Genomic DNA, 11,004 nt, shown 5'->3' with positions numbered 1-11,004 from the left:
TAGTGGAGTGACCGACAGTTAATGAAGATTGGACAATTTAATTAAAGGAGTTTAATTAATTATTCGAATACCATTAGAGCTTCAATTTACAGGTCCATGAGATCCCCTCTGTAACTCAACAGAGATTATTGAGAATTAATTTTGGATTAATTTGAATTGTTCAAATTAATTGAGGAAATTAATTATATGAATTATTCAAAGTAATCAAATGGGACCTACTTTTTTTTTAATTCCCATTGATCTATTATGTTTTCGGCAGGGTACACATGACCTTAACAAACAAAAAAAGAAGGATGGGCTTCCAAAGCCATTGGTTATTTTCTTATAATTGCTTGACAACTAGCGCAAATGAGAGATACGGGAGAGTCATGAACCATTTACTTTGGAGTGAAGAATTCAAATATCTAACTAGTTGATGTTAAAATATTTTAATAAGTTGGATTATCTTTGGAATGGTAGGTCAATAGTTATAATGAACTAAAGTTTGAAATAAAATTGTATACAAAAAAATATTGGGTGCACGTGATGCCACACCTCTTGCATCCAATTAAAAGTAATTACTATTTTTGTACGTCGAAAAAAGAGGTATGAGAATTTTTTTTTTAATTACTTTATCTCAAAAAAGAAAAAAAAGAAACATATGGGTTCGATTGAAAGAGAGAGTAAAATTATTTATCCATGCCAAAATGAACTTAGCTCAATTAGGATAGTGTTTTATATCATAAACTTAGATTTTCCAATTCCACGTATTTAATTCAATATCTTTGAAAAAAAAAATTTATTTCTCCGTCCATCGTCCGTCCATTGATTTCTTTCTAATACACTCGGCAACGAGCTAGAAGAACCGCCAGATCTTCCCTGTTCCGAAGCGTCCGCCGTTGCAGAATCTTCGAAAATGCGATCTCAAGTTTTCATTCTCTTGCTTTCTCTTCAATTATTCTTCTCTCTGTTATCTCCGTCGCATGCGATTTCCTCTGGGTAGGTCTCAGTGCTTTGTCTTTAATTCATTGTGACTTTGTTTGTGCTCGACTCATTAGGAATATGAATTGATGAAGATCGAAAGTAATGATCGATGATTCTGTCGGATTAGTATACGTTGTTATCTCTTTCAATTCTATTTTAATCTCGTTGTCGCTTTTGGCAGGTCCGGCGATGGATACACCATCTATGGTCGGGTGAAGATTCCAAGTACGTTTTTTCCTTTTCTTATTATCCATGTTGCGAGTGTTTTTTTGATATTGAGCTTTGAGATAAATGCTGAATTGTTACTTAAAGAAAGTTATTCGTTAGAAAACGAGAATTACAGAAGATGAAGTGAAGAGAAGTTATCTTAACCTAATCTAAGGGGATCATAAAAACTCTTCAATTGACATTGATAAATAAGGGAGAAAAATTATCAGAAGCAGTTCTTGGTGTGGCAATTGAAGAAATACTATCTTACGATTGACCAAGAAGTTAGCTAAATTACTCCGAATAATTAACTGATTCTCCTCCCTTTGAAGTTAGTTAAATTGCAGTGAATCTTTTCTGCCATGGAAGTACAAAAGTCCTTACTTTTGGGGTCTTCTAGAAGGTTAAGGTCTAAGTTATGGGCCAAAAGAACTGCAGCATGACCATAGGACTAAGCAAGATTATCCACTTCATCCTTAATACTATTGTTTCCCTCCACCACGGACTTGAGGTATCCACATGAAAATAGCGATGCTGCTTTGTTAATGGTGGAATATTTTATCTGTTTCTAGGTAGTTGGATTAGCATGGATTTGAAATGGGGAAAAAGGATTTGCAGACCCCCACATTACTATTGTAGGTCCTCATAAAGCTCTCCTTTGGGAGGAGAGGCATCACAGATGTGTTTTATGTTATGAGAAGTGGTGAACTCTGTATGCAGATGTCATTTGTGTTCTTCACCCCTAAGGGTGACTAATATGTTAGAAAAATCTGCCCTCCTTAATACAGTTCAGCGTTACGAAGATTATAACTATAAGTTGATGATATTCAAAATCTATGTTATGTTTGGTTGTGATTCTATGATGAGATGATTGTGGTTATATTCTCAGCTAATGCATCCTGTTGAGCTTTTGGCAGGCAACGCACTTAAAGGATTTGGACTTCCTGGAAAAACATCAAACATTAAAGTCATACTTAATGGTGGCCAAAGAGTAACCTTCTTGAGGGCCGATGGATATTTTTCATTGTATCCTCCATATGTTTTAGTTAATTGAAAATGCTTCAAGTGAAGGAGTTTTATTATTTTTAGGCTTTTTTGCATACATGATCTAATTTTTTGCTTTACTCTTTTTAGGACTCAAATGATCTGCTCTGGTCATTTATATAATCCTCAACTGGATGTAGCATTTGATTTTATTTTGTTCTTTGCTACCCTGTGGTTGGTGTAATTATTTTGGAGAGTTAAGCTAAAAAATTTGGCCTTTACAATTTACTCACAAACAGGTCTCGAGTAAATTTTCTAAGGTTCCTGTACTTCCTTTAACTTAAGTTCTTAAAGCTATAATGTGCCAGCAGGAACCCATCTGATTGAAGTGGCTGCATTGGGTTATTTCTTTTCTCCTGTGGGTTTTCTTTTTCTTCCATCAGCCATTTGTTTTTCTACAAATCTGGTTTCATTCAACTCATTTTTCTTTTCCATTTTCTATTAATTCCTTAGGTTCGAGTTGATGTGAGTGCCAGAAACCCAGGTAAGGTTCAGGCAGCCCTAACAGAGAACAGGCGGGCATTGAGTGAGCTTGTTTTAGAGCCTTTAAGGGATGAAGAGTATTATGAGGTTGGTCACCCCCCCTCCTCCTCTTGTTTTTTTAGTTTTTGAATTTGATCTTCCATCTCACATGATTACTCAATCTTGTATTACAGATTCGAGAACCTTTCTCCATAATGTCTGTGGTGAAAAGTCCTATGGGTCTGATGGTGGGATTCATGCTAATTGTTGTATTCCTGATGCCCAAGCTAATGGAGAACATAGGTACCTACTCATTTTCTCATTAGACAGTAGTCACTGTCTTCATTCTATTTATGGCTACTGGCTGATGAATGGCAAATTCCCGTGCTGCTATTCTTTATATTATTACAAACTTTGAGGTTTGTATTCATTTGGTCCTAGAACTTTAAAAAATGTCTAATAGGTACAAGTCCAAACTTTCAATTTTGTATCTAATAGGTCTTTCAACTTTAAAAGTGTGTAAAAGGTTCCTCGACTTTCAATTTTGTGTCTCATATTCAAAATTTTTAAAAATTAATCGATTTATTTGTCTTATTAGATATAAATTTGAATTTTAATCAAATGAGTATAGACTCTAAATTCTTAATTTTGTGTTATATCCATGAATTTTAAAAAAGATTGAATAGGTCGAGGACTTATTAACAAAAATTTCAAATTTAGGGATATTTTAGACACAAAATTAAAAGTTTAAGGACTTATAAGACTTTTTCAAAGTTTAGAGACTTTTTGGACGCAAATTGAAAGTTGGACCAATGGCCCCAAACCTTATTATACCCTGAAAGTTCAAGGAAAGCTGTATTATTTCTAAATACAAAGTGCTCTATCACAATTCTCTCTTTGAAATTTCTTTGGCAATATGTTGATGAAAAATTCTTCCAACTTTTCCACTTAGCATAGGCCCTTGGTTACTGCGACATCCATTTTTATTACTTCAATATATGAGATTCGCTCATGCCAAATCTCTTGGTGAAAGTTATGTTGCTAATTGCTTGCCCTCTCGGTTCATTGTAAAAAATCAAATGGGGAAGTTCATATTGTTGGTTCTGCTCACAATTAATTAATGACCGATGAACAATGTCTCGGCTGCCTTGAGCCAGCAAACTGGACCTAATTCAATTCTTTCTTATAAATGAATGATTGTGTTTCTTCCCCCAATCCTACCCCCAAAAAATGAAGAATGATTCTTTCTCTGACTGTATGATTTTGCAATATCGTGATGATCAGATCCTGAAGAAATGAGGAGAGCACAAGAAGAAATGAGGAACCAAGGTGTCCCAACTTTATCGAGCTTGCTACCTGGGGCTGGCCGGAGCAGTTAAAAGGATCTATTTCGATATCGACTACATCCCCGGCTCAAATGCATTTAACTCCTGCAGAAAGCACTCGGGATTTCCAACAGTTGAAGCAAATGAGACTAATCTGGTTGTTCTGATGATGCCATTCTGGCTAAAGCAGTCTGGAAGAAGCTAAACTTATTTGTGTGCTTCGTTTTGATTTTGATAGCCATATCTATTAGACATTGTTTTGGTATGCATTTCATTATTATTCTTAACGAGTCCCTCAGCTATGTAAACGACCATCATCTATGTTACCCAATTGGGACTAAACATCATTTTGATAGTTCAGTTTTAAATATTTCTTCACATTTCACTCTTTCTTTTTCCATTATTTGCATCCGCTTGATATATATATGTATATATAACTGGACAGCTGGACTTCCTCCCTTTAGTTTGCCTAACATGTGCATGTGTTATTTTTTTTAAAAATTCTTATTTTAAGAAAAAATTAGATTTTTCAAGAAAGATAAACTAACATGTTAACTTTTAAAACTATGTTATTATTATGTTAAGTGAAGGAGACTGAAAATGCCATAGTGGATTTCAGTGAAGGAGGCTAACTATGTTATTCAACTTTCTCGTCCTCCTTTGATCCCCGAGAATGCTAGCCGTTGGGCTGCCCCTCCCACGGTTCTTTCAAGGTAAATTTTGATGTAGCATTCCTTAATAGTGAGTTGGGAATCAAAGCAATTGTTTGCGACTCAAAGGGAAGGTTATTCTAACCATGGAGAGATATTTTACTCGATAGTTTCTGTTGAGCTTTTGAGGCCATTGCCATGTTTGTAGGTCTTTTCAAAGTTTTGGAAGCTAGCATCTCCCTCTTTAGGTTGAAACTGATTTACATATCGTTTGAAACCTTTTGATCGGAAGATACAAGAATGAGGTTCAGATGTTTGTTGACTCTATTCGTGACATCACTATGGTTAAGTTCTTAGATAATCGCAAGAACAACTCTATTGCGCATGACTTAACTGTTCATGCTAGAAGGTTTTCCATAACATTCCTTCTTGAGAGAATTTTGTTATTTGTTTTGATTTTAATTTTGTATTGGTTTGTTTTGTTTTCTTTGATTGTATTAAAAAAATGATTTAATGTGTGAACAATAAAAAGCATAGATTTCAGTTTAGATAAAATGAAAATGGATTTTAGCAGAGGAGGCTATAAACGACATTTGGATAACAATTCTAGGAACAATTTCAAACGATTTTGCAATGTTTTCCTCTTTGAAACTCGAATCGATAAATCATAGTTTCTTCAAGTAAATATAATTTGAAACTTTCAAACCGATTAAAAATGTTAAACTTCAGCCACTTATATGTCAATGGTTTTTTCAAATCCACAAAAAAATCAATGGCCATCAACGTATACAAAAGGGGTAAATATGGAAATGCAAACTCAGTGTCGGGTTATATTTCAGTAACTTCAAAGAAACGGCCACATTTCAAAACACCTCCCAAAGTTTTAGCCATCTACTACAATTTCTCAGTGAACTCGCGAGTTGAAGTCCGAGTTGAGAATCGCGGATAACGGATTAACCAGCGCCAGAACCAGCAGAAGAAGGGCAAAGGAGGCAGGGACAAATTCCAAGAACAGAGCAACAATGGCTTCCCTCCTTAAGTTTTACAATCCATTAACATTCGCTCGATTCTCCCCAATTTCACTCTCTCAGGCCATTCTCCGCAGAACTCACCGCAATTCCCATTTCTCATTCTTCAAGTCTGCTAGAAGTTTCGCTTGTTTCACTTCTTCTCCGAGCTCATCTCAGCTCCTGGTCAGTGCGCAGATTCCCAAAGAAATAGCCGCTGTTAACCACGAGAATACATCGTTGGAACTGTGGCTGCACAACACGATGAGTAGGAAGAAGGAGGTGTTCAAGCCCAAGGTAGAAGGCAAAGTGGGGATGTACGTGTGCGGTGTCACTGCCTATGATCTCAGCCATATCGGCCATGCGCGTGTTTATGTAACATTCGATGTTCTCTACAGGTATCTGCTCTTTCTAAGTTTTGCCTTACCAATTAGACATTCGTGACTGATCGGAGAACAGACTGGTAAAGCTAACTTCCGCTATTTTTTTCCCGTTCGTGTAGTGATTTGCTAGTTTGTGTTGTTATGTAACCAGATATTTGAGGCATTTGGGACACGAAGTTCTTTATGTTCGCAATTTCACCGATGTGGATGACAAAGTGAGTGAATTTGCTAAAATGGTGCCATTTGTTTAACTAACTGCATTTTCCTTGCTTAAATTGTTGCCTCCCTTGCATATACATCGACTCTTCCTTTAAAGGGGGTGAGATTAATAATAACAAGATGATCGAGAACGAAAATGAATTGAACTTCTTTTTCCCCTTTCAGTTACTTTTTGCTTGATTCTATGATTTGTAACGTACGTCAGCTTTAGTGAATGATTTTCCTTTTCTTTGCTCACAAGAGATACAGGGAGCATCACTCTGGATAGAGTGATTGAATACTGCCATTGGTTGCTAAATTTGAGTGCCTAATGAAGTTCAATTTTTAGGAAGAACATATATGTAAATAATGATCAAGGTAAAAATTTATGGGATTAAGTTTCAACTTTGTGCTAGTGAATGAAAAAGCATTAAGAGATTGGGTTACTTTTTTTTTGGTTTACTTCATTGTTGCTATGACATGGCTCCTAGTTTCATAAGAAATTAGTCGTTACAGAATTCCGCCATCCTTTAGTAAAGAAGGCTAAAATTCATTGCTTAGAGTATATCAGAGCCACCACTTTCCCACAACAGTGGAGCATAATATTATTTAACAAGGTGCACCCCAATCCAAAGCAACTTCTTCCTAAAGAATATACTGAGAAAGCTTATCCAACATATCGACGATCTTGGAATGAGTTTTAAAACACCAAGAGATAATAAGATGGTGGATTAATCAAGACTGCTTTTATGAGTGTGATTTTACATATGGAGATCCAACTCTGAACCCCTTTCCATTTTTCCAACTTAAAGAAATGTCGATTTTATTTTTTCCCTATTTCCAACGTCTCCTCTCCACTGGTTAAGTGTTTCCTCGTCAAATATAACTCAAATTTAGTCTATCTTCTTAGTTGCTAAATTCAACATGCTTAGGAGATAGATTCCCATTGTCACTTTTGAACTGGAGTGTTTTATACTTGTTTAATGCTTGATATTATAATGTTTTTTCTATCTTGGTACCAACTTTTTTCATAATGCTATGACAGGATCCTGAGTCTGCACTTTTCAAATTCTGTAGATAATTGCTAGAGCAAATGAGTTGGGGGAAGATCCGCTTAACTTAAGTAGACGTTACTGTGAAGAATTCTGTCAGGATATGGTGTATCTTCACTGTTTGCCTCCTTCAGTTGAACCCCGAGTTTCGGACCACATGCCCCAGATCATTGACATGATAAAGCAGGTAAAATTTTACTTGACTTATGGTCCTCATTTGATAGAAGTTATCGCAATTGTATTATCTTGATCGTTTAACTAGCCTTGAAACCATCTTTTGTTTCAATAAGTATATATTGTTCACTTGTTGAAATCTTTTATGCTCTATGTGTCTGTCTTGTCTTACACTTGATTCTAGTAGGGGAGGGAGGTGTGTGTGACAAGTGTTTCTCTTATGTTTTGACAGATTCTTGATAATGGGTATGCCTATTGTGTTGATGGTGATGTATACTTTAATGTGGACAAATTTCCAGAATATGGACTATTGTCTGGGCGAAAATTAGAGGATAATCGAGCTGGAGAGCGGGTTGCTGTGGACACCAGGAAGAAAAACCCTGCTGATTTTGCTTTGTGGAAGGTCAATTTGATTGCCTTGTATTATTGTTAAGTGTTCCCTGCATAGCATTAAACCATGAGATTCTCTAAATGAAAGGGTTGGGTAAATTTGTTTTTTGAATTGAAGATGAATAGCAAAAAATAAACAACCCTATCAAAAAGTCTAAGCTTCATTTTTAAGTACAGTCCAGCTGCCTTAGCAGTATAAGCAACAAAGATAAATACAGCATTACAGCACTTCAAAACTGTCTGATAGAGCCATTAGTATCTTTCATATATGTCTGTCCTGTTTTTGTATTATTGTTGAAGTTCTGTGGTATCATGCAGTCTGCCAAGGAGGGGGAGCCATTTTGGGAAAGTCCATGGGGTCCTGGAAGGCCTGGTTGGCATATAGAGTGTAGTGCCATGAGTGCAACTTATCTGGGGTATTCTTTTGATATACATGGTGGGGGGATGGATCTTGTCTTTCCCCACCATGAAAATGAAATAGCTCAGAGTTGTGCCGCTTGCAGAAGCAGTAATGTAAGCTACTGGGTACATAATGGTTTTGTGACTATTGACTCGGAGAAAATGTCTAAATCTCTTGGGAATTTTTTCACCATTCGGCAGGTAGAGTTTTAAAAAGATTCATTTAGATTCCCTATTCCTTTTTCATTGCATTTTTCTTCTTTTTGAACATTACAGAAATTCCATGCAGGATTTTATTTTTGTTGTTTCATTTTATTAGAATTGGTTGTCAATATGATAACTATAAATTGCCAGGTGATAGATCTTTACCATCCCCTTGCTCTGAGGCTTTTCTTGTTGGGGACACATTACCGTTCTCCAATCAACTATTCTGATTTACTTCTTGAAAGTGCTTCAGACCGCATTTTTTACATCTATCAGGTACTACCGCCTACCGTATACAATTTTCATAATGAGAAATTATAGTTAGGGAAAAAAGCAATTTTAACCCTAAACTTGGCATGCTGTAATAGTTTGGACCCTAAACTTTCAATTGGATCAAATTGGATCCTACAGTTACATAACTATTGCAATTTTTACTTTCAGGTCAATTTTCAGTAATTCACCCACTCATTCATTTCAATCTTCTCTAATTCGTCCACTAATTTTGGGGTCAATTTTTTTTTTTCTTTCTTATAGTTATACAGCCGTTGCAACGGCTATCATGACTAAATAGACACTTCCAAGAATAGATGTAGACAATACACATGATAACATCATGCTGTTTCAATAAATACAACTGCCACTTGTACAAATTTAATCTCTTCGACCCACCCACCCTATTGTTCCTATATCATAATATGACGTTATTTTAGAGATCGTTATCATTTAATTTCACTGAATTTGAACGGTTGCAGACTCTTGAAGACTGTAGAACTGTTATTAGCCAGCAAGATGAATCAAGTTTTAAGGGTTCCATTGCCCCAAGTTTGGTGGAAGAAATCAACAAATTCTACAATGTTTTCCTGACTTCAATGTCCGATGATATTCACACTCCTGTAGTTTTGGCAGCGTTATCAGATCCTTTGAAAATTATCAATGATTTGTTACATACTCGTAAGGTATTACACATAAGTGTAGCTTGATTTATTCTGATATAGTTAATGGTTAGTTAGCTGTATCACTGAACCTGTGTTTCATTCAATATTTTTTTAGATGTGTTTCATTCAATATTATCTATTGATTATGTTGTGGTAAGATCGTTGTCATCTATTAACGAGATTCATCTATTTATTTGATTCATCTAAAAGATTTTTCGAGCTTGTCTAGTTTAAGACTGAATCTCAGACCAAAACTGAAACACCCCCTTCCCCTGGGCCCGGCCCAGCCCCATTCTTTGACGATGTTAACTTGATGCTGTTTTCACATATGTTTCTATTCTTTGTAACATGTGTAATTCAAATCCATACAGGGAAAGAAGCAGGAATTTCGAATGGAATCTCTTGCAGCATTGGAGAAGATAATTGGAAATGTGCTGTCCATCTTAGGACTGATGCCTGCTAGTTACTCTGAGGTAGAAATGGGCTGATGTCACTATAATAAAACCCTGGAACAATCTTTGGGATTTCTAAATCTATAGGGACTTCAATATATATATATATATAAATAATGTTTTACTGACACTTGGGGTGTCGGGTGAGGATTTGAATCTCCGACCCAACGAGAAACAGTAGATCTCGCTCTTTCATCATGATGAATCAGTTTTTGAATTTGGTTTGGACAAGTCGGCAAAAAACTTAACAGAACCTTCTTATTTTTTTTTTTTCACTCAGTACTCTATCATGCCACTGTAGCTGGCTTTGGTATAATTATTTGGAGACAAGCTGACTGATGATTTTGTTGACACAGGCTCTGCAACAGCTGAAGGAAAAGGCTTTAACGCGTGCAAAGATGACGAACGATCAAGTAGTACAGAAAATAGAAGAAAGGAATGCAGCAAGAAAGAATAAGGAGTATGAAAAATCTGATGCAATCAGGAGAGATCTAGCTGCATTTGGAATTGCTCTAATGGATGGCCCTAATGGGACAACTTGGAGACCAACTGTTCCTCTTGCACTTCAAGAACAGCAGGCTTCTTCAACTTGAATGATTTCTTGTGCAAGAACACCATGTTTGTTTTTGTATGAATAAACGTCCTTCCACATGTTGAACTCTTAATAGGGAAAAAAAATCCGTGTAGGTTTAGTTTTGCTAATTATCTTAATTTAAATTAAATTGAACCGAATCGATATGACTTATTGTTGGTCTAACAAACCTAGAGAACCAACAAATTGAAAATATATATTTAAAATTCATTTTATTGTTGGCAATTCTCAAAATTGTGATCCTAAATAGGTAGAATAATTGATGACGATTTTATTCATAGCAAAGCTCTTACCTTTTAGGTTGTATATTCTAAAAACTCAAGTTGATGGAGAAATTATGTTTTTATTGGAGTAATTGGTACATTCTTTCATCAAGACTGGAGGTTAAAATTCTCATAGCTTCTCTTAATGTACTAAAAAAATTTATAAATGAATTATCATTTTCTTGAAATAAATAAATATGGTAAAGATATGGAAAATCTATTACCAAGATTAATTTTATTTTAGAAAACAAAGTCATCAACCAACTATAAAATTCATGGTAATGAATTAATGGTACATTCATTA

General features: G+C 35.5%; 2 protein-coding genes across 5 annotated transcripts; both read left to right on the top strand.

The window, feature by feature from the left end:
* Positions 1-746: 746 nt before the first annotated feature.
* On the top strand, positions 747-4,379 carry LOC120084905 (ER membrane protein complex subunit 7 homolog). Its single transcript, XM_039040714.2, has 7 exons — positions 747-978; positions 1,145-1,188; positions 2,088-2,196; positions 2,509-2,572; positions 2,668-2,784; positions 2,871-2,979; positions 3,961-4,379. The coding sequence occupies exons 1-7, from the start codon at positions 896-898 to the stop codon at positions 4,053-4,055; spliced, it is 621 nt and encodes a 206-aa protein (XP_038896642.2). The 5' UTR covers positions 747-895; the 3' UTR covers positions 4,056-4,379.
* A 1,112-nt stretch (positions 4,380-5,491) lies between these two features.
* Positions 5,492-10,662, top strand: LOC120087261 (Cysteinyl-tRNA synthetase, class Ia family protein). 4 transcript variants are annotated; one of them, XM_039044200.2, is made up of 9 exons: positions 5,492-6,056; positions 6,193-6,256; positions 7,317-7,478; positions 7,698-7,868; positions 8,174-8,455; positions 8,609-8,734; positions 9,211-9,414; positions 9,765-9,866; positions 10,202-10,662. In XM_039044200.2, the coding sequence occupies exons 1-9, from the start codon at positions 5,674-5,676 to the stop codon at positions 10,436-10,438; spliced, it is 1,731 nt and encodes a 576-aa protein (XP_038900128.1). In that variant the 5' UTR covers positions 5,492-5,673; the 3' UTR covers positions 10,439-10,662. The 4 variants fall into 4 exon arrangements, with proteins under 4 accessions (XP_038900128.1, XP_038900129.1, XP_038900130.1 ...); XM_039044201.2 differs by having other exon boundaries at positions 5,516-6,056; positions 7,285-7,478; XM_039044202.2 differs by having other exon boundaries at positions 5,581-6,056; positions 6,161-6,256; positions 7,285-7,478.
* The last annotated feature ends 342 nt before the right edge of the window (positions 10,663-11,004 follow it).

This window comes from Benincasa hispida, chromosome 9 (assembly GCF_027475165.1).
Source record: "Benincasa hispida cultivar pf3 chromosome 9, pf3_genome.v1.1, whole genome shotgun sequence".
Lineage (NCBI taxonomy): Eukaryota > Viridiplantae > Streptophyta > Magnoliopsida > Cucurbitales > Cucurbitaceae > Benincasa > Benincasa hispida.
The sequence above is the reverse complement of the archived record's forward strand: the minus strand, read 5'-3'. Positions and strand labels throughout refer to the sequence as shown.